The sequence below is a fragment of the Orbicella franksi genome, chromosome 5 (genome assembly GCF_964199315.1).
Source record: "Orbicella franksi chromosome 5, jaOrbFran1.1, whole genome shotgun sequence".
NCBI lineage: Eukaryota > Metazoa > Cnidaria > Anthozoa > Scleractinia > Merulinidae > Orbicella > Orbicella franksi.
Genome location: NC_138149.1, coordinates 2,200,423 through 2,227,507, shown reverse-complemented (window position 1 = coordinate 2,227,507; position 27,085 = coordinate 2,200,423). Strand labels below are relative to the sequence as shown.

At 37.8% G+C, this 27,085-nt stretch overlaps 1 protein-coding gene across 1 annotated transcript; it reads left to right on the top strand.

Annotated features, from left to right (window-relative positions):
• Positions 1-65: 65 nt before the first annotated feature.
• Positions 66-25,836, top strand: LOC145486723 (uncharacterized). The gene is made up of 11 exons (XM_081465436.1): positions 66-168; positions 7,079-7,136; positions 13,713-13,764; positions 16,828-16,851; positions 16,967-17,018; positions 18,232-18,310; positions 18,398-18,456; positions 20,381-20,467; positions 23,621-23,684; positions 25,286-25,300; positions 25,728-25,836. Exons 1-11 carry the CDS (start codon positions 66-68, stop codon positions 25,759-25,761), a joined length of 627 nt encoding a protein of 208 aa, XP_081321562.1. The 3' UTR covers positions 25,762-25,836.
• The last annotated feature ends 1,249 nt before the right edge of the window (positions 25,837-27,085 follow it).

Sequence of the window (27,085 nt, the reverse complement as noted above, 5' to 3'; positions counted from 1 at the left end):
ATATGGTTATATTCGCTCCTGCTTAACAACAGTAGAGCACTTTTCGCCGATCGCCGTTATCCACAATGGAGAAAACAAGATTCAACTATTCAATGAAGAACATTCCTATCCCACCAAGAAACTCCTACCTCAAGAAACTCATCGAAAAGACCGAAAGTGTAATCAAGCGTATGCGTTGGAAAGCCTTCTTCTTCGAACAGAATAAAGATAAGAATAACACAGACCACAACAACGACGACGACAACATTGACAACAACAACTTTGGTTTTAAATCAAGAAAATGCCCTCCTCAGAACGAAGACCTAAACAACTTTGAAACTGACGTGTACGAAATGATCAAGAACATTGAATTCAGGCAAATACGAGATGACTTCCAAGACCATCTACAACAAGACATTAGGAAAATAAACAACTCCACAAAAACATTCATACCTGCTGACAAAACAACCAACTACTACGAAGTAGACAAAGCTTCGCACGACAAGCTTCTCAAGGACAATATCACATCGACGTACAAGAAAGCAAATTCTAATACGATTACTGCTATTAACAAAGAAGCTCAAGTCATTGCTACTAATCTGAACATTGACGACCGCGCGGAACGCATGGCTGAACGACAGGCTTTTATAACACTCAAAGACCATAAAGACAACTTCCAGAACAAACCTACATGTAGACTCATTAACCCTGCAAAAAGTGAGATTGGACGTATCAGTAAAGAAATCCTCGCGAACATTAACACGACTGTGAGACAGAAGACTGGCCTTAACCAATGGAAAAACTCATCATCCGTCATCAACTGGTTCTCCTCTATACAACACAAAGATCAACATACCTTCGCCGTATTTGACATTGAGAACTTCTACCCTTCCATTACTGAGAAACTTCTTACAGACGCAATCAACTTCGCCAAACAATTCACTTCCATTACGGACCGCGACATCGATATTATTATGCATTCAAGAAAATCCCTTCTCTTTGACAGTAACACCGCCTGGATCAAGAAAAACAACAGTTCTTTTGACGTTACTATGGGCAGCTTCGACGGAGCCGAAGTATGCGAGCTCGTAGGCTTATTCATTCTCGACGACCTGTGTAACATATACGGGATAGACAACATCGGGCTTTACAGAGACGACGGACTTGCCATCTTCAAAAACATCTCCGGACCTCAAGCAGACCGTACAAGGAAGGACATAACAAGACGCTTCAAGACATATGGACTTAACATTACCATACAGACTAACATGAAAATTGTTAACTACCTGGACGTCACCTTCGATCTTACAAAAGGCACCTACTGCCCCTACAGAAAGCCTAACGACGAGCCGCAGTACATCAACACAAAGTCTAACCACCCACCTAACATAATAAAGCAACTTCCAGCATCCATCAATCGCCGTATTTCCGCCAACTCATGCAACGAACACGAATTCAACAAGGCCAAACCAATCTACGAAACTGCTTTGAAAGCCAGCGGATACTCTGAAACACTAATTTACAACGAAGACAATCAACCAACACGCCCCCGACGCAACAGACAAAGAAACATTATATGGTACAACCCTCCATTTAGTAAAAACGTAAAGACAAACATCGGTAGAACATTCCTGAAGCTCATATCTAAGCACTTTCCGAACCAACATAAATACCACAGCCTCTTCAACAAAAACAACGTCAAAGTCAGCTACAGTTGCATGGACAACATGAAAACAGTAATCAACAAACACAACATGAAAATAACAAACGCCGACAACAACGCCAACGCAATCACCGGAGAGCAATGCAACTGCCGCAAAAAAGACCAATGCCCGCTAGACAACAAATGCCTGACTTCCAGTGTAATCTACAACGCACAAGTTACAACTAACAACACAACCAAGAACTACATTGGACTGACAGAAGGAACATTCAAACAGAGATTTTCGCAGCACAAATCCACATTTAAGCACAGAAAACACATCAACAGCACCGAGCTTTCTAAATACATCTGGCAACTACACGACAAAAAACAAGACTTCAACATCAAATGGTCAATTATTAGCCGTGCAAGACCCTACAACAACATTTCCAAACGATGCGACCTCTGCCTCACAGAAAAACTAATGATTATCAAACATAGCAACGACAATCTACTAAACAAAAGATCAGAACTTATTTCTAAATGCCGGCACGAGAACAAATTCTACTTGAAGAACGCTTGACACTTTCTTTATATTGTACTGCACCCACGCAGTTTATACCCGTCCCCGTAATTTCTGTCTTCACACCTATTGTTTTCCAGTATAACTATCACTTATTGTAATGCAACTAGTCCAGCAATTAGCCTATTGTTTAATACCGTGTATATATATCTAGTTGATAGGAATGCTTATCATTAAATACTGTCTGATGAGTGCGTAAGCACGAAACTCGGAGTAACAGCAAATCTTGCCTCTCCGTTATTACTCATATAGTTGTCATATGACAAATATTCAGTGGATAAAGTGTGAACAAAAATCTATTGTCACTTTTATTTCAGAGGAATTACCTTAAACTCCCTATTAGGTCGCCATAGCACGGATAAACTTGTTGGATTAAATATTCAAGGAAGAGACGTTAGATTTTTTTTCCGGCTGATAAGAAAGTATTGGTGTCTAGAATACAAGGAGCAAGTTTTGTTGATACTCAGGTAGATAAATGGATATTTTTTATCTAATATAAGAAGGTAGGAATACCTTGTTAGTTCCAATCTAATTTCCGAGGTCGTTTACGGGAATCAACAACCAAGAGGGTGGTGGTCAGTCCACCATTTTGGCTGGCAAATATCAAGCTTCAACTAAATAACGTGCAATCAATGAATTTATTTATTTATTTATTTATTTTATTTTTTTATTTTTTTTTTGGGGGGGGGGGGCAGGTGTTATCAATCCCATTCAATCCTTACATCTGGGACAGTACTAAGTTAAGAGTCAACTCTGATGTCTTAGCTCTGGAGTTAAAAGATGACACAAGCAAGCCGATCAAAGTATCGAATCTCTCAAACGTCATCGTCGTTAGACCATGAAGAGGCTGTCCGTGTAAGAACCGACCACTCGATTTTCGGCCGAGAACAGAATTTCTTCAAATTTTCTGTGTGAGACAGTTAGTCCATATGATAAACAAAAATAGCAATAGTTTGGCTTTAAGGGCTATTTTTCAATATTTCTGGCGACGATTTCCGAGAACGATCCAAAACCGTTAAAACCGTTCTGTTGAAAATCAAACTTACAGACAATTTTATTTCATGTTTGTTCTTTCGATTAACAGTAAAATATTTAAAATCGGGCTCAAGAAAAATTAATTATGATTTTTTGAAACTGCCCCACAAAGAGCCTTCGCAAAATTTAAGCGGGCATCCTGTTGGTTGAAGGAGTGTTTCTCAAAAGTATAACGTGATCTGGAGCCCTGACCAATATCCATGTTTAGTACTAGGGCTAGTGTACCGAGAACAGGAAAACAACTTTGGGCATTAACGTTTTGGAATTACCGGAATTCCATCAACATAGCTAATATTGCATAAAACGTACAACAGTTTTTAAAGACATGTTTCGGCATGCTTATGCCATCTTCAGTTTAATAGAGTGACTAATGATACGTGACACAAGTTATATACTACAAAATATGAATAAATTATTTACAATATGCATTACAAAACAGTGGAAACGGAAATTACAGAGTTAAAAAGGTGTTGAAGTGATGTAACTGTTTGTTAAGGTCAGGTTTGTTCTTACTAATATAAAAGGCTTCTTTAAGTTTAAGATCAATAGAGCTATTCGCGGAGTCTAAGATGCGAAAACAAGAAGGTGTGTACATGCCCCTGCATGAAGAAAATTGAGAAAGATGTTTAAAAATATGCGAGTTTCTATCGCTTACTGTATGTTCTTTAATCCTGGTAGAAAAATGGCGACTGGTTTCACCAGTTAGACTCCGCGAATAGCTCTATTGATCTTAAACTTAAAGAAGCCTTTTATATTAGTAAGAACAAACCTGACCTTAACAAACAGTTACATCACTTCAACACCTTTTTAACTCTGTAATTTCCGTTTCCACTGTTTTGTAATGCATATTGTAAATAATTTATTCATATTTTGTAGTATATAACTTGTGTCACGGATCATTAGTCACTCTATTAAACTGAAGATGGCATAAGCATGCCGAAACATGTCTTTAAAAACTGTTGTACGTTTTATGCAATATTTATCATTATTGCTAGTATTACGACCTTATAGCTAATATTCAGCCGCGAAAGCTTGCGTGACACAATTTTGCACCGATTATTGTTCCTAAGTTTCCCAGCACACCATTTCTTGATCCATTTGAATGCCCGGGTTCTACATCCAAAAAGTTTTGTCTCCCGCTCTTCTTAAAAGAATTGAAATGAAAGAAAATATTTATGAGATAACAAAAACATATATATATAATTTCAAGTTTTTAACATGTCTTGTTCGAAAAAAACTAAGTAATTATAATTTGAAGCAATAAAAATGGGAAAGAATAATCTGTGTACACTACAAACGTGTTCTTGTAAGTCTAATTTATGGAATAATTTCAAAATGTTCAATTTTAAAGCTGTACAGCTGGTTCAGGCCATTACCTCGGATTTTCCTGGGAAGAATATTCCATCTTCCTTTGCATCAGCATAAATGAAGTTTGGGACATATCTGTTCTAGTGCTTGACAGGTTAATTAACTTTCCTGTTTTCTCACACGGTCCTTTCAACGAATTTTTGTTTGTTTTGTAACTAATAATGAATTTATTGTGAACTGACTTGAGAAAAGGCTACTTGTTTGAAAACAAAACATTTAAACACTACGATAAATTTGAAAATGAAAATGGTTGTTAAAACATTTATTTAGAAATTATACACCCAGAAGAAAGTTGACTTGTTTTGCCCTAACCCTTGACGCTGCACGCATTTCAGTTACGCATTGCAAATATGCTTGCTGACTTATTCTGTAACCATCATCGACTAAATTAACTGTGTCTTGACGAGCAGCAAAAACTAAACTGTTCGAAAGAACATTCAAAAATTACCAAAAGTTTGAAAATGAAGATGAATATTAAAACATTTTACATCTTAGAAATTACGTCTACAGAGGAAAATTGGCTTGTTTGGAACAACCTTGACAGTTATAATATTAGCATTTTTGAAATGTCGCGTAAGAATACTGTTTTACGTGGATCAATTCGACGGTTGTCAGTTTAGAACAGTAGTGAGTAAATAATAGTCTCTAAAAATACAGTAAAGCCCAAAATTAAGGCAGGCTCTGGTACAAGCTGTAAAACATCTGAATTCCCTTCAGTTCCGGGCTGCAACTACATAACTTCAAACAATATCTTTTCTGCTAAAGTGGATCTACAGTTAGGCTTTTTTGCTTGTTAGGTTTAAACAAGGAAGATATCATTAATTATTCATCACGCAGGTGTGCGTATTCAAATTAAAGAAACCGTCTCTCGTCCACTTTCGTCCAACCAGAAAGGAGTTTATCCTGCAGCAGAACTTCACAGGTTGAGACTGAAGCGTTTGCTCCCAGAGAAAGAAAACAACAACAAAACAGGTAAAATGACCCTAAATTATCAGACACTCTATTTTCTGGTATACGAAATGTATGGTTGATGTTTTTATGTATAATGTACGTAGCAGTTTCTTGATAGTCCTAGCTTACTTTTCAGTGTTTACCACGAGAGGAAGTCGCAGTTTGCAAAAGCAAGACAAACCCTTCTGGTAAGCCCTTCAATGTATTGCATAATTGTAATATGTTTTTGGTGAAAAAAGTACTCTTGATTATCTTCGATTCAGAGTTATATATAATGTTTCCAGAGGTATTATTTCATATTAATTGATTGTTGCCTTAGTATTCAGACTTAATGCACTAAAAGGCACTAAAAGTTGTTCAAAAGAAATTCGATTTTAATGCTTAAGGCATCAAAAGCCTTTCACCAATTATCTGTAGTGTATGGTTTAATAGAATGTGAAAATAAGCTCTCATTCCCAAGTGTTAGCCAGGTGTATGTGCAACGTATACGGATCCTTTTCTGTGTCCTTGTTATTTATTGTCTGATAACGGTTATTAAATACGACCGTTGAACTGGCAAACATCAGTGTTAACGAAATGCCAAAGAAAACGTACCGGATAGCCAGTGATAAATGAAATGCTTTTATTCGCGAAAGAAAGCTGCAATTAACCACGAATCTTCAACTTCATGAAGAGCAGTTAATTCAAGCCAATTTCTCTCGAAAGTTTATTCCATCTTCTTCTGCATCAGCGCGTATAACTGAATAAAGTTTGGAGCATACAGTCTCACGTTCTTGGGGAAATAATGGTTCCCTTATTACCTCTCAGGCTCTTTCTACACATTGCTGACACACATTCATGTATTGCCTAGACTTTAACAAAGACTAATTTTTTGAGGCAACATTCAAAAACTGCGATAAGTTTGAAAATGAAAATGGATGTTAAAAGATTAAACATTTTAGAACTTAGGTCTGAGAGAATTGTCTTGTTTGGGCTAATCTTTGACAGTTTATAACAATAGAATTTTAGAATATTGTTTGGCTGAGTTAATTTGACGGTTTGACAGTTTAAGCAGTCGTGAGTAGATAATAGCCTCATAAAAATACAGTAAAACCTAGAGTTGAGACAGGCGCGGAGACAAGGTGTAAAACACTAAGTTCTGTTTAGTTCTTTGGACAATATGTAAGCAAAGAAATTTTAAGACGAACAAGAACTAAATTTTTTTAGTCAATAACTATGCTGCTAAAGAGGAATCTACCGTTAGGCTCTCTTCCTTCTTAGGTTCAATAAGTAAAATATCATTAATTATTAATCACGTTGGCCCGTGCGTATTTTAATCAATCAAACTGTGTGTTGTCTTCTTTGATCCTCACAGAAAGGGAAGTTATCGTGCAGCAGGAATCTTTAGTTTGAGACCGAAGAGTTTGCTTCCGCGAAAAAATACAACAAAACAGGTAAAATGGACCCAAACTGCCAAATAATCAATTTTCGTTCATTAAATATGTGTCGTGGATGTTTTAACATCTTGTTCATCATTTCAGGTAGTCGGTTTACCACAAGAGGAAGACATAGTTTGCACATAGAAGGCAAAGCCTTCTGGTAAGTTATTCTTAATTAGTACTTTTTTTTAACATTAGGTATAGTATAGTTCTAATATTTTTTTGATGAAAAGTCATCTTGTTTCCAGTGTTAGTTTTCCCATTGTTTCGTTAGTATTCGGACATTACTCTTGAAAATTATGAATTTTCCTCTTTGCAGAAGGCATCATGAAAATTTTTTTCAAACTGATGAGTTCGGTTTTAACGCTCACGTTTTAATAACATTTAAGCAATTCAGCTATAGCGTATTGGTTATATGATATTCTCTCAGATAGTTCCAAGAATTAGTCAGGTTTATGTGCAAGCATTACAGATATATAGATATATATATATATATATATATATATATATATATATATATATATATTTTTTTTTTTTTTTTTTTTTTTTTTTTTTGCGTTCTTTGATATATAGTACTATGCTGTCTGAGAACGTGCGACCAGAAAGATAAAGCCATATACAGATCATAAATAGATTGGAAAAGATTGGAAAAGGTGTTGGAGTGAGTCGCGGTTGTTATTTCATGTCGGGTGGGCAAACTCCGATAAATAGGACATATACAAAGTGTAAAATGTTTGTTTTTTTATATATATATTACTTAGATTTTGCTAATTTTCTCTCGTTATTTTCGAAATTGTTCTTTAAAAAAACTGATAGATTCCGAATTCATGACGGACATTCATAGCAATGAAAAGTCCACACTTCTCAATAAGGTGGAAAGAAAAAAACGTAATCTAAAATCTTGGACAGAATTTTAATCTACCATGCCTTGAATTCTCCCTTTGTTTTGTCGATTATATTAACCGCCTGGATTCTACGCATCATAGCGCTGGCCCTGTCGAAGGGGCGTCTTGTGAATTTTTTAAAACATGTTTCACTTAGGAATCCATTTCAAACCCTCATTACTTAATAGAAGACATGAAGAGCAGTGGAATACGAGGATACTGCCGTGGAAATGAAATGTATATTACCATTACCATACCATGTCTGATAAAACGTTTTTCCTTTCGAACGTCCTGAAATCTTTCTGGAAATAGTTATTCACGAGCTAAGGGTTTGGTATATATTAAGGCATCTTGCAGGTTAATTCTGAGGTTCGCCTTAAATATGTACGCGGATAGTCTGCCAAAACTTTTAAAATTCCAGCTTTAGGTCGTTTAGCGTATGAAAATATGCGTGAATCTTGGATGATACCGAATGCAAAAAATCTTTGGGACTGTCCGACTTGAAAAGCATAGTAAACCTTGCGTTCAAGACTATACAGCCCAACATGGTGCAAGAAGTTGGCCTATCAAGTTATGGAATTGAAGAGCTTGAGGAGTTGCTCGAGGCTCAGCCGAGAGCAATTCTACCTTCTGAAGTGTTCTTCAAACTTCCCAAGTGCATCATAAATCCGCAGACTCACAAACAAAACCATGAACTGGTTCTTCTTTTGATAGATATTTGGAATAATTGAGGAACAACGTTATTTCGATGATGCAGTCATATTGTCATGTTATTTTCATATGGCATTGTCTTTTCCACTTGATTCAACAGATCTCGTTCAGTCAAGCTCGGGAACATTTCTCGCTGTGTTTGCAGAATAGGTTCACTATTTTTGGTTTTGAGGTCGATTTTTTTGTTGTCTCGTGTGTCCTTTCCACACATTTCAAGCATTAGATCTAGACTCTTGTAACTCCTATACCTTTTTTGACTGGAATAATTCTTTGATTTAAAAGAACCTTTTGAAGCAACGGTAAATAAGAATGCGTGTTTTAAAACACTTAATATTTTTGAAAGAAATTTTGTCCGAGAAAATTCTTTGTTCGGGATAATCCTTGACATTTTAGGGTTTTGAATGACAGCGAAAAAAATTACGATTAACTCATTGCTACATTTGTATAAAAACACAATAACATGGAGAGGCGAAGCAGACTCTCCCAAAAGTCTTCGAGTTATTTATGAGCCAAGAAAGATTTTCAAAGCGAGGAACAATCACAGGGACAACTGTTTTAATTTTGGTCTGCTGTATGAACGGCTGCTGTTGGCGTGCTTTCTGCTGTTAGATTATCAGAGCGGAGTTACAGCCACCTTAAATTTTCCAAAATGTAAGGTGTTCCTGAATCTGCTTCCACCATTTTTTTACACTTACCAAAAACTTAAAACTTGGTATACTGATTAGAATTCGATTAAAAAAAGGCTACAGTAGTCGTTCTTGAGTAACAAACCCATAAATTTAAGATTAAGGTGTTTCAAAAAGTAATTATTTACACCACGAAAATGGCCACCACTTGCTCACCAATGTTGAGGCATTTGCTTGATACAATTATTGTAGCATCGATGGGCGGCCGGTGGACAGATGCCGGAACGAACGGTCCGGGAGTGAGCCCTAGACGGGGCATTGTGTTGTGTTCTTGTGCGGGCCCTTCTAGGGCTGGACACTTTATTCTCAGAGTGCCTCTCTCCACCCAGGTGTTTAAATGGGTACCATCAAACTTAATGCTGGGGGTAACCCTGCGATGGAGAGGCATCCCATCCAGAGGGGAGTAGAAATACCCCTAGTCGCTTCATACTATAGAAACCAGGATAGGTTCCGGCCTAATGAGCCACTAGGTTCGTATTCAGACTTTGCAACTAAAAACTAATCTTGATCCATCAAAGGAGAAATTCTGAAAAATGCTGCAAACCTTTACGAGTTACATAAGTATCATACGAAAACAAACCATGCCACTGTGGGATTCACCTCGTTATAGAGATAATATAGTCTCAAAAAGCTGAAAGATTAAATATTCACGCCATGAAATGTCTCCCTCCGTCTTGTAAATATATTTTTTAACAATGAAATGACATAAAAAGAGAAATATTTGTTGGTTCTTTGTACACTCAATACGTGACAATTTTATCACTTTTTTTGTCTCCTCTCACGTGGCGCGTGACACAAGGTACCTAATCGATAGCTTGGTTTACACCGCTAGGTTACAAAAATAACGTTACGTTCAAACAAAATGGCAATTTTTATTTTAAAGCTATGAGAACGTACTTCTTCGACCCTTCACACGGAAGGCGATACGGAAAATTTTAAAAGAATCCAAACGTCACCCGTAAAATATCGCAGCACCAGAAATTGCACAAAAACTGCACAGACTGAATGGTTGTCTAACGAAAATATATCGCACAATTCAATCATAGGGGATGCAAATAAGTCAAGCAATGGACTAGCGCCTATACAGCCGCAATAACGTTTCATTTTATCCCATCTGCAACACAATTTGCACAGACGTTTCGCATTCAATGATTTTAACTACGGGAACAAAAAGGGTGCTTATTCGTTTTAAACAAGTTCACTTTCCACTACAATCGTGAGTTTTTCAATGCATATCACAGTTCTTGCCACAAACTGTTTCTTTACATTTCCAGTCATTTTTTTTACGTTATTTTGTGGTCTTATGTTTCAGCGTTGGAGTTCTGCAAAAAAAACTTTTCATGCAATGATTTCAAACAGGAAAAAAAGACTGATGTGATGTAATTCATATCCAACAACAACCCACCATGCTCTTACTAAATCTTTCGACTTTTCTTTACAATAACTGCCTAATTTCTCGCGCGCTGATTGGCTCATTTTTATCATCAATGAGAGTACAGACAGATAAAACTTTAATTTATGCAAGCTTTCAACGCTTCAACTTTCAGCTGTCGAACTGTCAACGTTTTAACAATGGGATTTTATTGACTTTTTTATGTTGCAAATCAAAAGGCGAGAAAAGCTATTGACACTGTTTCCGTCATTTTGAATAGAATTCACTTATCTTTGTTTACGGCAAGTCTACGGCGTCTTTTCCCTCATTTGTTCCCTGCATATTAATTTTTGGGGTCTTGTTATCGTAAAAACCAAATTGACCTCAGTTTTTTATGCGTCTGTCCTCTTATTGATGATAAATTGCGTCATAACATTGTCAAAGTTTACTGCGGAACCACTCGCCTACGGCTCGTGAAACGTTAGTACTCAGCGCTGATGAAAAGCCCGAAAATAAATTTTACACCAGGTTTTACACTGATATTTCTTTTTTCAAAATGTCAGAATCTTAGGCGTTTCGGTGTTTTACCGGTTAGCGAATTTGCCGATTGAAAAAGTGCGCATAAATAAGAATTTTGAAGAAGCGAATTTTAGTGATTTTAAGCGGCTCGTCGTGACCTTGAAACTTAACCCTCAGAATTATAATTGACTTGTAAACCCCTCAACAATAAGTTTCCAGGCTCAAACTGGAGTGTTATTGTAATGCGAATTGAACAGAGTGAAGTTTGTGATAAGGTATGAGTCACTAAATTTTGCGTGTTTTTGACCAGTCGTGGGACCGTCACGAATGTTTGATTTTTTTGGCGGGTTTAAAAACTATTTCACGAAAAAATCCCAACCACGCTTCTAGGCTTACCATAGGCTGGGAGGAATTTGAAAAATTTCGATTTTTCATCATGTGCAACATATTTACGATATGGCTCGGTCTTAGTGGACATTCCCTCTTAATTTGCCGACACCTATTTACTCTCCTGGGTGGCGGGAGGCACCGTGACCAAGAACACAGCACAGCGGCCCCAGCCGTTGTGCTAGAACCCAGACCCTTCGGTCTGGGTTCGAGCCCTGGCTCTGGGTTTGAGCCAGGGCTCGAACCCACACCCCTCAATTGAAAGTCCACTAACCATGCGGTCACTCTGTCTTCATACAAGTTGAGCCAGCGACGATTATTACAAAGTGCGACAGCACACCATTTTTTGATTTATTTGAATGCCCTGGTTCTAAATCCAAAAAGGTTTTAATTCTCGACTCTAAAGAATGAAAATGAAAGAAAATAGTTATGAGGTTACAAAAACGTTTATATGAAATTTTTAACATAACATGATAATTAGGAACAGCACAAATAGGAAAGAATAATCCCTACGATACAAACGCGTTCCTTTAAGTCTAATTTATGGAATAATTTCAAAATGTTCAATGTTAAAGCTGTACACCTGGTTCAAGCCATTGTCTCGAATTTTCCTGGGAAGATTATTCCATCTTCCTTTGCATCAGGATAAATGAAGTTTGAGACATACCTGTTCTAGTGCTTGACAGGTAAATTAACTTTCTGTTTTCTCAAACGGTCCTTTCAACGAATTTCTGACTTGTTTTATAAGTAATAATGAATTTATTGTGAATTGACTGAAAAACGACTCATGTTTTGAAAACAAAACATTTAAGCACGTTCGCGCTAATTGTTTCTCCGCATCTTTACTGCGCACGCAAATTCACACGCCACGTCACTCATGAGAGCGCGCGCTAAGTAATAAAATAAACAATGATAGGGCAGACGGCCATTGCTATAGCTTTGCCTACATTTAACGATCTTGGAAGCTCGGTGACCCCTACTTTTCTTTCCAGAAAAAGCTTTTATTTACAATTATCTCCACATTGTCCAAAAATGAAAAAAAAACTCAATGTGGGAAATTAAAAAAACTTCAAGATTTCTGTCTACGGGACATCGAATTCTGCTATCTTGCGGCCGCAAGGCGCGTGAAACTATGGTCGCTAAATGCGAACTTGTTCTTTCAGGAACCTCACCAGCTGACTAAATTCAATTAATACATGTAGGTCCACTTAGACAATATTTGGCCGAGAACATTTCACTTCAAAGATTTAATTGGAATATTTTGGGGTTTATAGACACTGTGGCCTTATTCGCCAACGAGACCCGATTTTTTTTTTCAGACTTAGGTTGTTCTTCAGAGCACGTTCTCTCCAAAACGAAGTCGGTGAACCCCCATTTTTTTTACATTTCTGACATAACTAACTCATCATCTCACAGTCGCAAAAGTCTCAGAGAAAAAATCAATCTTGGAAAATTTTCGTGCGAACGTCCTTAAACACTACGATAAATATGAAAATGAAAATGGTTGTTCAAACAATAATTTAGAAATTACGTCCCTACAGAAAATTGACTTGTTTTGTGCTAACTCTTGACGATGTACGCCTCGCAAATATGCCCTGCTGGGAAAATTGACTTGTTTGGAATACCCTGGACAGTTATAATATTAGCATTTTAAAAATGTCATATAAGAATACTGTTTTACGTGAATTAATTTGACGTTGTTTAGTTTAGAACAATACTGAATAAATAATAGTCTCATAACAATACTGTAAAGCCCAAAATTAAGGCAGGCTCTGGTATAAGCTGTAAAACATCTGAATTTCCTTCAGTTCCAGGCTTCAACTACATAACTTCAAACAATATCTTTTCTGCTAAAGTGGATCTACAGTTAGGCTTTTTTGCTTGTTAGGTTTAAACAAGGATAATATAATTAATTATTCATCACGCAGGTGTGCGTATTCAAATTAAAGAAACCGTCTCTCGTCCACTTTCGTCCAACCAGAAAGGAGTTTATCCTGCAACAGAACTTCACAGGTTGAGACTGTAGCGTTTGCTGCCAGAAAAAAAAAGCAGAACAAAACAGGTAAAGTGAGCCTAAGTTATCAAATACTCTATTTTCTGCTATACGAAATGTATGGTTGAAGTTTTCATATATAATATATCTAGCAGTTTCTTACTAGTCCTGGCTTACTTTTCAGTGTTTACCACGAGAGGAAGTCGCAGTTTGCAAAAGCAAGACAAACCCCTCTGGTAAGCCCTTCCATGTATTGCATGACTGTAAAATGTTTTTGGTGAAATAGGCAATCTTGATTATTTTCGATTCAGAGTTATATGTGTTTCCAGTGATACTATTTCATATTAATTGATCGTTACCTAAGTATTCAGACTTAATTCTTGAAAATAATGGAATTTCCTCTTTGCAAAAGGCACGAAAAGTTGTTCAAAACTAATTCGGTTTTAATGCTTAAGGCATCAAAAGCCTTTCAACAATTTATCTGTAGTGTATGAGTTAATAGAATGTGAAAATAAGTCCTCATTCCCAAGTATTAGCCAGGTGTATGTGCAAGGTATACGGATCCTATTCTGTGTCCTTGTTATTTGTTGTCTGATAACGGTTATTAAATACGACCGTTGAACTGGCAAACATCAGTGGCAAAGAAAACGTACCGGATAGCATGATGAATGAAATGCTTTTATATTTAGCTGTCAATAACCACGCATCTTCAACTACAGGAAGAGCAATTAGTTCAAGCCAATTTCTCTCGTATTTTCCTGGGAAGTTTATTCCATCTTCTTCTGCTTCAGCGTGTATAACTGAATGAAGTTTGGTGCATACAGTCTTACGTTCTTGGCAAGATAATGTTTCCCTTATTATCTCACAGGCCCTTTCTACACATTGCTGACACACAACATTCATGTATTCCCTACTGAAACTTTAACAAAGACTAATTTTTTGAGGCAACATTCAAAAACTACGATAAGTTTGAAAATGAAAATGGATGTTAAAACATTAAACATTTAAGAAATTACGTCTGAGAGAATTGTCTTGTTTGGGCTAATCTTTGACCATTTATAATAATAGAATTTTAGAATATTGTTTGGCTTGGTTAATTTGACGGTTTGACCGTTTAAAACAGTAGTGAGTAAATAATAGCCTCATAAAAATACAGTTTAGTCCTGTTTAGTTCTTGGACCAATTTGTGAGCAAAGAACTTTAAAGATGAACAAGAACTAAACTTTTTTATTCAATCACTATGCTGCTAAAGAGGATTGCTACCGTTAGGCTCTCTTCCTTCTTAGGTTCAACAAGTAAAACATCATTAATTATTAATCACGTTGGCCGGTGCGTATTTTAATTAAACAAACTGTGTGTTGTCTACTTTTGATCCTCACAGAAAGGGAAGTTATCGTGCAGCAGGAATCTTTAGTTTGAGACCGAAGAGTTCCCTTCCGAGAAAAAATACAACAAAACAGGTAAAATGGACCCAAATTATCAAATAATCAACTCTCTTTCATTAAAAATGTATCGCGGATGTTTTAACATCTTGTTCATCATTTCAGTCTAGTCGGTTTACCACAAGAGGAAGACACAGTTTGCACACAGAAGGCAAAGCCTTTTGGTAAGTCTTTCTTAAGTAGTACTTTTTTAACATTAGGTATTACGTAATTCTAATATTTTTTTGATGAAAAAGTCATCGTGTTTCCAGTGGCAGTGTTTCCATTGTTGCCTAAGTATTCAGACATTACGCTTGAAAATTATGAATTTTCCTCTTTGCAGAAGGCATCGTCAAAATTTGTTCAGAATGAGTTCGATTTTAACACTCACTTTTTTGATAACATTTGCGCAATTCACCTATAGCCTATTGGTTATATTATATGATATTCTCTCAGATATATAGTCCGAAGCATTGGTCAGGTTTATGTGCAAGCATTACAGATATTTTTTTTCGTCCTTTGATGTATAGTACCATGTTGTCTGAGAACGTACGACCAGAAAGATTAAGCCACATACATTTCATAAATGGATTAGGAAAGATTGGAAAAGGTATTGGAGTTAGTCGCGGTTTTTTTTTTTTTTTTTTTTTTATGTCGGGTGGGCCAACTCCGATAAATAGGACATATACAAAGTGTAAAATGTTTGCTTTTTTATATATTACTTAGATTTGGCTAATTTTCTTTCGTTATTTTCGAAATTATTCTTTTAAAAAAATTAATAGATTCCGAATTCATGACGGACATTCATAGCAATGAAAAGTCCATACTTCTCAATAAAGTGGAAAGAAAAAAACGTAATATAAAATCTTAGACAGAATTTTAATCCGCCATGCCTTGAATTCTCCCTTTTTTTGTCGATTATATTAACGGCCTGGATTTTTCGCATCATAGCGCTGGCCCTGTCGAAGGGGCGTCTTGTGAATTTTTTAAAACAGTTTTCCTTAGGAATCCATTTCAAACCTTCATTACTTAATAGAAGACATGAAGAGCAGGCGGAATAGGAGGATAATGGTGTGGAAATGAAATGTATATTACCATGTCTGATAAAACTTTTTCCTTTCAAACGTTCTGAAACCTTTCTGGAAATAATTATTCGCGAGCCGAGGGTTTGATATACATTAAGGCATTATGCAGGTTAATTCTGAAGTTCACCTTAAATATGTACGCGGATGGTCTGCCAAAATTTTTAAAATTCCAGCTTTAGGTCGTTTAGCGTACGAAAATGTGCGTGAATCTTGGATGATACCGAATGCAAAAAATCTTTGCGACTGTCCGACTTGAAGAGCACATTAACCTTGCGTTCAAGACTATACATTATATATACTATAAAGTCCCTGAAGAAAATTGACTTGTTTTGTGCTAACTCTTGACGCTGTACGCCTCGCAAATATGCCCTGCTGGGAAAATTGACTTGTTTGGAATAACTTTGACAGTTATAATATTAGCATTTTAAAACTGTCATATAAGAATACTGTTTTACGTGAATTAATTTGACGTTTTTTAGTTGAGAACAATAGTGAATAAATAATAGTCTCATAACAATACAGTAAAGCCCAAAATTAAGGCAGGCTCTGGTAAAAGCTGTAAAACATCTGAACAACTGCATAACTTCAAACAATCTCTTTTCTGCTAAAGTGGATCTACAGTTAGGCTTTTTCGCTTGTTAGGTTTAAACAAGGAAGATATCATTAATTATTCATCACGCAGGTGTGCGTATTCAAATTAAAGAAACCGTCTCTCGTCCACTTTCATCCAACCAGAAAGGAGTTTATCCTGCAGCAGAACTTCACAGGTTGAGACTGAAGCGTTTGCTCCCAGAAAAAGAAAACAACAACAAAACAGGTAAAATGACCCTAAATTATCAAATACTTGATTTTTTGCTATACGAAATGTATGGTTGATGTGTTAATATATGATTTATGTAGACGTTTCTTACTAGTCCTAGCTTACTTTTCAGTGCTTACCACGAGAGGAAGTCGCAGTTTGCAAAAGCAAGACAAACCCTTCTGGTAAGTCCTTCCATGTATTGCGTAATTGTCAAATGTTTTTGGTGAAAAAAGTAATCTTGATTATATTCGAGTCAGAGTTATATATAATGTTTCCAGTGATACTATTTCATATTAATTGATTGTTGCCTCAGTATTCAGACTTAATGCTTGAAAATAATGGAATTTCCTCCGTGCAGAAGGCACTAAAAGTTGTTCAAATCTACCTAGGTTTTAATGCTTAAGACATCAAAAGCCTTTCAACAATTTATCTCTAGTGTATGGGTCAATAGAATGTAAAAATAAGCCCTCACTCCCAAGTATTAGCCAGGTGTATGTGCAAGGTATACGGATCCTTTTCTGTGTCCTTGTTATTTATTGTCTGATAACGGTTATTAAATACGACCGTTGAACTGGCAAAAATCAGTGTTAAAGAAATGCCGAAGAAATCGTAACGGATAGCCAGTGATGAATGAAATGCTTTTATTCGCGAAAGAAAGCTGTAAATAACCACCCACCTTCAACTACATGAAGAGCAGTTAATTCAGGCCAATTTCCCTCATATTTTCCTCCGAAGTTTATTCCATCTTCTTCTGCTTCAGCGTGTATAACTGAATGAAGAGTGGAGCATACATTCTTACGTTCTTGGCAAGATAATGGTTCCCTATTATCTCAGGGGCCCTTTCTACACATTGCTGACACAAAGCATTCATGTATTGCCTAGACTTTAACAAAGACTAATTTTTTGAGGCAACATTCAAAACCTACGATAAGTTTGAAAACGAAAATTGATGTTAAAACATTAAACATTTTAGAAATTAGGTCTGAGAGAATTGTCTTGTTTGGGCTAATCTTTGACAGTTTATAATAATAGAATTTTAGAATATTGTTTGGCGGGGTTAATTTGACGGTTTGACAGTTTAAAACAGTAGTGAGTAAATAATAGCCTCATAAAAATACAGTTAAGCCCAGACTTGAGAAAGGCGCGGGGACAAAGTGTAAAACACTAATTTCCGTTTAGTTCTTGGATCAATTTGTAAGCACAGAAATTTTAAGACGAACAAGAACTAAATTTCTTTAGTCGATCACTATGCTGCTAAAGAGGATTGCTACCGTTAGGCTCTCTTCCTTCTTAGGTTCAAAAATCAAGCAAAATATCATTAATTATTAATCACTTTAGCCGGTGCGTATTTTAATTTTAAAACAAACTGTGTGTTGGCTTCTTTGATCCTCACAGAAAGGGAAGTCATCGTGCAGCAGGAATCTTTAGTTTGGGACCGAAAAGTTTGCTTCCGAGAAAAAATACAACAAAACAGGTAAAATGGACCCAAATTACCAAATAATTAATTTTCTTTCCTTAAGAATGTATCGTAGATGTTTTAACCTCTTGTTTATCATTTCAGTATAGTCGGTTTACCACAAGAGGAAAACACAGTTTGCACATGGAAGACAAAGCCTTCTGGTAAGTTATTCTTAATTAGCCTTTTTTTTAACATTAGGCATTACATAATTCTAATATTTTTTTGATGAAAAAGTCATCGTGTTTAAAGCGGTAGTGTTCCCATTGTTGCCTAAGTATTCAGACATTACGCTTGAAAATTATGAATTTTCCTCTTTGCAGAAGGTATCGTGAAAATTTGTTCAAAATGAGTTCAGTTTTAACGCTCACGTTTTTAATAACATTTGCGCAATTCACCTATAGCCTATTGGTTACATTATATGATATTCTCTCAGATATATAGTCCGAAGCATTGGTCAGGTTTATGTGCAAGCGTTACAGATTTTTTTTTTCGTTCTTTGATATATAGCACTATGTTGTCTGCGAACGTGCGACCAGAAAGATTAAGCCACATACATTTCATAAATGGATTAGGAAAGATTTTAAAAGGTTTTGCAGTTAGTCGCGGTTTTTATTTCATGTCGGGTGGGCCAACTCCGATAATAGGACATATACAAATTGTAAAATGTTTGCTTTTTTATATATTACTTAGATTTTGCGAATTTCTTTCGTTATTTCTGAAATTGTTCTTTAAAAAATCTAATAGACGTCGAATTCATGACGGACATTCATAGCAATGAAAAGTCCATACTTCTTAATAAGGTGAAAAGAAAAAAACACAATCTAAAATCTTCGACAGAATCCTAATCCACCATGCCTTGAATTCTCCCGTTGTTTTGTCGACCATATTAACGGCCTGGATTCTTCGCATCATAGCGCTGGCCCTGTCGAAGGGGCGTCGACTTGTGCACGTGCATTTTTTAAGATAGTTTTCCTTAGGAATTCATTTCAAACCTTCATTACTCAATAGAATTGAATACAAGAAGAGCAGTAGAGTACGAGGATACTGGCGTGGAAATGAAATGTATATTACCATGCCTGATAAAACGGTTTTCTTTTCGAACGTTCTGAAACCTTTCTGGAAATAGTTATTCGCGAGCCGAGGGTTTGATATACATTAACGCATTTTGCAGGTTAATTCTCAGGTTCACAATAAATATGTACGCGGATGGTCTGCCAAAATTATTAAAATGTTAGCTTTAGGTCGTTTAACGTATGAAAATGTGCGTGAATCTTGGATGATACCGAATGAAAAAAGTCTTTGCGACTGTCCGACTTGAAGAGCACAGTAAGTTTGCGTTCAAGACTATACAGCCCTACATGTTGCAAGAAGTTGGTCCATCAAGTTATGGAATTGAAGAGCTTGAGGAGTTGCTCGAGGCTCAGCTGAAAGCAACTCAAGCTTCTGAAGTGTTCTTCAAACTTACCAAGTGCATCATAAGTTCACAGACGCACAATTAAAAGCATGACCCAGTTCTTTTTTGGATAGATATTTGGAATAATCGAGGAACAACGTTATTTCGATGATGCAGTCATATTGTCATACCATGGCCATATGGCATTGTCTTTTCCACTTGATTCAACAGATCTCGTTCAGTCAAAAAAAAACAAAAATACAAGGGTAAGGAAGAATACGTGTAGTAAAACACTTAGTATTTTTAAAAGAAATTTTTTTTGAGACAATTCCTTGTTCGGGCTAACCCTTGACAGTGCAGGGCAGGGTTTAGAATGACAGCGAAAAAATTACGATTAACTCAGTCCTACATTTGTATAACAAGAAGAAGCAAGACAGGTTCTGATAAAGGTCCTTGAGCTATTTATCAGCTGAGAAAAAATTTTAAAAGCGAGGAACAATTACAGAGACAACTTTTATTTTTAGTTTGCTGTAAAGAACGTTAATTTTCACAATCACTTTACTGCTGTTGGCGTGCTTTCCGCTGTTAGGTTCCCGTCCTTTTCTAGTTTAAAATATCATTAATTATTTATCACGTTGATTAACTGTTCCGCTATGATATAAATAAACTCTTGTTAACTTTGGTCCTCACAGAAAGGGAACTTTTCCTGCGGTACGACTTCTCAAGAAGAGACCGAAGCGTTTGTTTCGATTTGGCCAGAAAAAGAGACAACATAACAGGTAAATTGGACCTAAATTTCTAGATATTCAATTTTCTACAATCAGTACGGCAGTGGAGATGTTTTAATAAGTATATTAGTGCTCAGCTAGTCCATCAATTTCTAGTGTTCGCCAAAGAGGAAGTCACAATTCGCGTATGGCTATCTTTAAAACGGGGAACGGGGAATCGAAGAACCGGGGAACGGGGAACGGGGAACGGGGAACGGGGAACGGGGAACGGGGAACGGGGAACGGGGAACGGGGAACGGGGAACGGGGAACGGGGAACGGGGAACGGGGAACGGGAACGGGGAACGGGGAACGGAGAACGGGGAACGGGGAACGGGGAACGGGGAATGGGGAACGGGGAAAGGAGAACAGGGAACGGGAAACCGGGGAACGGGGAATCGGGAAATGAGAATGAGGAACGGGGAACGGGGAACGGGGAACGGGGAACGGGGAACGGGGAACGGGGAACGGGGAACGAGGAATCTTTAAACTAGGGAATCTTTAAAAGCGGGAATCTTTAAAATGAGGAATCTTTAAAAGCGGGAATCTTTAAAATGAGGAATCTTTAAAAGCGGGAATCTTTAAAACGGGGAATCTTTAAAAGCGGGAATCTTTAAAATGGGGAATCTTTAAAAGCGGGAATCTTTAAAATCGGGAATCTTTAAAAGCGGGAATCTTTAAAACGGGGAATCTTTAAAATCGGGAATCTTTAAAAGCGGGAATCTTTAGAATGGGGAATCTTTAAAATGGGGAATCTTTAAAAGCGGGAATCTTTAAAAGCGGGACTCTTTAGAATGGGGAATCTTTAAAAGCGGGAATCTTTAAAATGGGGAATCTTTTTTAAGCGGGAATCTTTAAAAGCGGGTGATTTCTTGTCAACCACTGTTTCAACTTTCCGTCCTTGTTCCTGGTTTTTGTGATAAAAACGGCTTCAAACGACCCTTCCCCTATCACATCTTGTTCGCCGAGATCATTCCATTCAAACTGTGGAAGACCTTCAAAGCGACCGATTCTTTCTTCTTTTAAAAAGTGAATGCAATGGGCACTTTGAAATTGTCTTTGCATGACTGCATGGCGTATAAAGAGGTATCATTAAGCACACAATGACGGATTATACGCGAAATTCGCCGCCACATCGTTCGGGCATCGAGCATCGAATTACTTTATTGCTGGTTTTCAGTGTCACGCCGTTCAAAATAAATCAAAATCAAAAAAGTTCAAATGATAAAGTCCAGAATCTTGAAGAGAAAGAAAATAAATATGCAAAGACTTTCGCCAAGATTCAGGTCACAGCAATGTTTCTTACGCAAGATATGCGGAGAAATTTTTACCCAAATTTATAGAGATTTTGATGAAGACGCCATGCTGGCGCCCATCCGGATGGCGGCCGGAAACCAACAGAAACATCTGTCACTGAGTTTTGCTGCAAAAGCGTGAATTTATCTCTTCAGGAACTCAAAAACATTTTAAAAGTAATACATTTTCTAATACATGAACTGTTCAGATAGCCAAATTCCCCGAAATAAGTCACTCTTTTAACCAACATGACAGCTTTATTGCCCGTCATGTAAATGCCGTCATGTAAATGCCTATTACAAAACAGAGAACCCACTTGGAGCGAAAATTTGTATAAATATTAGTTTCCAGCTGCTCTTATACATCATGAAAGTAAAATCTCAGGATGATTAATAGTTTTGTAGTTTGAATTTTAGCGACGTCATGTGAACCAGATTTAGGGGACTGTTGATTTATCGATTAAATAACCAAAAACGTGTTTTCCCTGCCATATATTTGTCGTTAAGTCGTAAGTCCTTCCATTAGCACATGATAAGGCTACGACAAATATCCATCGCTGTGAAACGGAGTTAAGATAAATCCAGGCGGTTCGATTCTTTGGTCGGCGGTCTAGCGGATCTCAAAGAGTGAGAATCGAGATTTGAACCGCTCCACTATCCCGCTAAACCGATGTGCTTTAATAGCGTGCAATATAATTACAATGAATAAATACCACAACTGTCTCTGTACTTGTTGAGTTGATACATGTGACAGAATAAATAGTTTCCGGTGGGAAACTGAGAGATTCTCGTTCACTTCTAAGTGAAGATTAACGCTATTAGCTATTCTCCGTTTTAAAGATTCCCCGTTTTAAAGTTTCCCGCTTTTAAAGATTCCCCGTTTTAAAGATTCCCGCTTTTAAAGATTCCTCATTTTAAAGATTCCCGCTTTTAAAGATTCCTCATTTTAAAGATTCCCGCTTTTAAAGATTCCCCATTTTAAAGATTCCCGCTTTTAAAGATTCCTCATTTTAAAGATTCCCGCTTTTAAAGATTCCTCATTTTAAAGATTCCCGCTTTTAAAGATTCCCCAGTTTAAAGATTCCCGCTTTTAAAGATTCCCCAGTTTAAAGATTCCCCGTTCCCCGTTCCCCGTTCCCCGTTCTCCGTTCTCCGTTCCCCGTTCCCCGTTCCCCGTTCCCCGTTCCCCGTTCCCCGTTCCCCGTTCCCCGTTCCCCGTTCCCCGTTCCCCGTTCCCCGTTCCCCGTTCCCCGTTCCCCGTTCCCCGTTCCCCGTTCCCCGTTCCCCGTTCCCCGTTCCCCGTTCCCCGTTCCCCGCTCCCCGTTCCCCGTTCCCCGTTCCCCGTTCCCCGCTCCCCGTTCCCCGTTCCCCGTTCCCCGCTCCCCGTTCCCCGTTCCCCGTTCCCCGTTCCCCGTTCCCCGTTCCCCGTTCCCCGTTCCCCGTTCCCCGTTCCCCGTTCCCCGTTCCCCGTTCCCCGTTCCCCGTTCCCCGTGCTATTTTCCGATACTCCGATTCCCCGATTCTCCGATTCCCCGTTCCCTGTTTTAAAGATAGCCATTCGCGTATAGAGGACAAAACCTGCTGTCACCCTCTAAGAGCAGTGGTACGTCAATTTGTATTGTATTGTATTTTTTATGTAAAATAATCTTGCATTTTTTCGATTTAGAGTTAATAATGGGAAATTTAGAATTTCGTCTTTAGAAGAGTAGCAGTCGTAACTACATACCGCTTGGTGAACGTAAAAACGTCAACTCCAATTTAAACCGACTACTCGCAACTGGCAACTTCAACTCGCAAATTCGTAACTCGCATTCTTCCCACTTTCAAACTTTACACCAAATTAAAACACAGTGTTGATGTGGTTTCTGCAGGTATAAAAGATGGTACCACTGTTATTTCTACAAGCCATTGTTGTTTTTGGCGCAGCACAGATAAGTAAGCCATTTGCTTCTTTAGTCTTTCTGCGATTGTGTTTTAACACTGTGTTCCCCGTGGCCGTGATCGTTAAGTGTAGCACCCTGCCGGCTGCTGTAACAAACTGATGGTCCATGGCAAATTTGAACGCCTGTGGTTTAATGTTTGTCTTGCCTTAGTTCAGTGGTGCGTTGTAGGTGAAACAAGGAACAGAGACGTAGTAAACAACTAACTATATTTCTGCCATGTGCTATCGCCTTTAAATGAGCTAGACATTCCTAGTTTGCAGCATCTTACACATATATCATGACAAGATCTGTGGTAAAGCAGAATTCTGACGAATACAATGGAAAATGCAGTATAATAAAATTGTTTCTTTCAAACGTTCAACCGATATAGTTCTGCCGGATAGAGTCGTTCTTTCGGTGGAGCATCCACAGTTAACCCTTTGAGGACCAGATTTTCCCCCAAAAAATACCGTTTTTAACCGTTTAATCAGCTTTTTTGGCTGCCCTGACGCTAAATGGGCCTAAGTTTTGCTAAAAAAAAAAAAGCTATGTTTTACCAGATAGATAGATTTCCCGAAGATTAGGTACAAAATTGTGCAATATTTCATTTCGTTGCATGTGCATAAGCCAAAATTTGGACCTTGATCAATTATAGGCATAGTGGACCATTTTACCAGCAGTTTTCCACCAAAACTGATAACGTTGTTGTTCAATTTGCTACGTCAGAATGTCGTCGATATCCAAAATCGACCCTTGTACGGAAAGGTCCATCCTAGCTCTACTGCTTATCAAGAATATCTGATGACATTTAAATTGAAGACGTCACGAGTGGTACAAAGAGCACGACCATTCATTACGGGTATAGGCGTAACTGGGCTCAAAGGGTTAAGCTGACCATGTAAAGGCGTCTCTCTCAATAAATACTCATGCATGGTTTGTTAAAGCGATTTTAGATCAAAAATAATGCTACTTTGACTTTTTGAAACGCAATTAACTGCTCCCAACAAAGGCTTAACAGAGTCTCTAACAAAGGTTTTGAAGAAAAGAGGTCGTCGACACATAAGCTTCGGCCCTCTATGGTTACCCTGCCGGTTTCTGGGCCCTTCAAAACCCAAAGGGTATAGTGAGTCGGACAAGACATTAGAAAGGAATAACCCACATAGGCTTGTCTACATTCATGTCATGATAATCTTCAAACAAGTCCTTTTTTCAGTCGCGACTGATTTCCTATCAAGTTGTTATAAAACAGATTAGGCATAATATCTACAATGGAACCCTCGCCTCACGGCCTCCCCGTTTGATACGGTCACCACGTTAATGCGGCCTGGTCACCCCGTTATTACGGCCTGGTCACCTCGTTATTACGGCCGCTTTATTCTGGCCCGAGCTTAAGCCCAGTCGGTCGTTGTCTTATTTAAAGAGCACCTTTAATACGGTCACCCCGTTAATACGGGCAGATTTTTGTGGTCCGTTGGTGACTGGATTAACGGGGTTCCACTGTAGAACGATATCTAAGAACAAATATCAAGATTTGAGGGTTTTACTACGAATTTTTCTGAATTGATCAACTTCGTTTGAGTTTGAATTTAATCCAAACTTTATGATTATTTTCAGCACCTACCCGCGGAGGTAAGTATAATATCTAGAAAGATAGTGGATTTGTCCAAAGTCGGCCGTTCACGCTGGAAAATTATTCAATACTTTTGTTTAATTTAATTTGCTGCATTTCCTCATTCGGATTATTAAGCATTTGTTTTCTGAGGTCAGCAGAGTAGAATAGAGTATGTTTTCGTGTTTACAAAAGACTGCAATGATTCTACGACCCTTTTATTAGTAAGAGAAAAAAGTACTCCTCAAAATTAATAGTGAAGCGAAAAAACTATATAAGGTTATCTAATGATATTGGTAAATATAATATTTTTGGACAAAACAGAAAAGAATAAGCAAATATAGATCAGATACCGTACAATAATGAATCACATCGGTAATTATTGTTATTTTTTCTTATGACTGTAACCTCTCTTGCTGTAACTAACTGGTATGGTTTTACTTGAAGTGGATGGTTGCACAAATTACACAGTCCTGAGTGAAGCAGACCGCGCTCAAGGAAACGCAGAACCGCCTCATAACAGAAACGATGGTGACCTGGTAACGGGTTGGTATCGTTTCCAAGGAGCTGCCGGAGATCAGATGCCGGACAAATGTGTTCTTAAGTATCGCTGCGGTACCGAGTATCCAGGTTGGCTTAAAGATGCACACCCGACAGTCGCTGAAGGAGTGGTGACACGTAAAGTCTGTTATAGTGTTCGCAGTGACTGCTGTTGGAGGAGTAACATCATTAAAGTGAAGAACTGCAGCTCTTACTACGTGTATGAGTTACAGAGAACACGTTCGAACCGTCGCTATTGTGGTAACGCCGGCGCTGGTAAGTTGCATTGATCAGTTGTGTTAATAGCCAACCTGAATGGCTGAAAATATACCATGAGCCTGAAATATGTTGGCAAACCTAGAATGTCAGACAAAATAAGAATAAATAAGCTAATATGACAAACCTGAACAAAAATAAAGATAAGATACCCCACAAAAAGGAATATAACTTTGTCATAACTCTAACTAAATGTTTTTTTTTTTTTTTTTTTTTTTTTTTGCTTGAAGTGGATGGTTGCACAAATTACACAGTCCTGAGTGAAGCAGACCGCGCTCAAGGAAACGCAGAACCGCCTCATGACAGAAACGATGGTAGCCTGGTAACGGGTTGGTATCGTTTCCAAGGAGCTCCCGGGAATCGGATGCCAGACAAATGCGTTCTCAGGTATCGCTGCGGTACTATACATCCTGGTTGGCTTAATGGTGCACACCCGGCAGTTGCTGAAGGAGTGGTAACACGTAAAGTCTGTTATAATGGTTACAGTGCCTGCTGTTGGGATACTGACATCATTAAAGTGAAGAACTGCAGCTCTTACTACGTGTATGAGTTACAGAGAACAACTTCGTACCGTCGCTATTGTGGTAACGCCGGCGCTGGTAAGTTGCACTGATCAGTTGTGTTAATAGCCAACCTGAATGGCTGAAAATATACCATGAGCCTGAAATATGTTGACAGACCTAGAATGTCGGACAAAATAAGAATAAATAAGGTAATATAACAAACCTGAACAAAAATAAAGATAAGATACCCCACAAAAAGGAATATAATTTTGTCATAACTCTAACTAAATGTTTTTTTTTTTTTGCTTGAAGTGGATGGTTGTACAAATTACACAGTCCTGAGTGAAGCAGACCGCGCTCAAGGAAACGCAGAATCGCCTCATGACAGAAGCGATGGTAGCCTGGTAACGGGTTGGTACCGTTTCCAAGGAGCTGCCGGGAATCGGATGCCGGACAAATGTGTTCCCTTGAATCACTGCGGTGTTA

Bases quoted from the DNA above. Each gene is read 5' to 3' on its own strand.
- LOC145486723 (XM_081465436.1), top strand. From the start codon at position 66: ATGGAGAAAACAAGATTCAACTATTCAATGAAGAACATTCCTATCCCA. The intron at 7,137-13,712 runs GTAAGTTATTCT...CTTACTTTTCAG, and splicing joins ATAGAAGGCAAAGCCTTCTG to TGTTTACCACGAGAGGAAGT. The intron at 13,765-16,827 runs GTAAGCCCTTCC...GTTTGCTCCCAG, and splicing joins AAGCAAGACAAACCCCTCTG to AAAAAGAAAACAACAACAAA.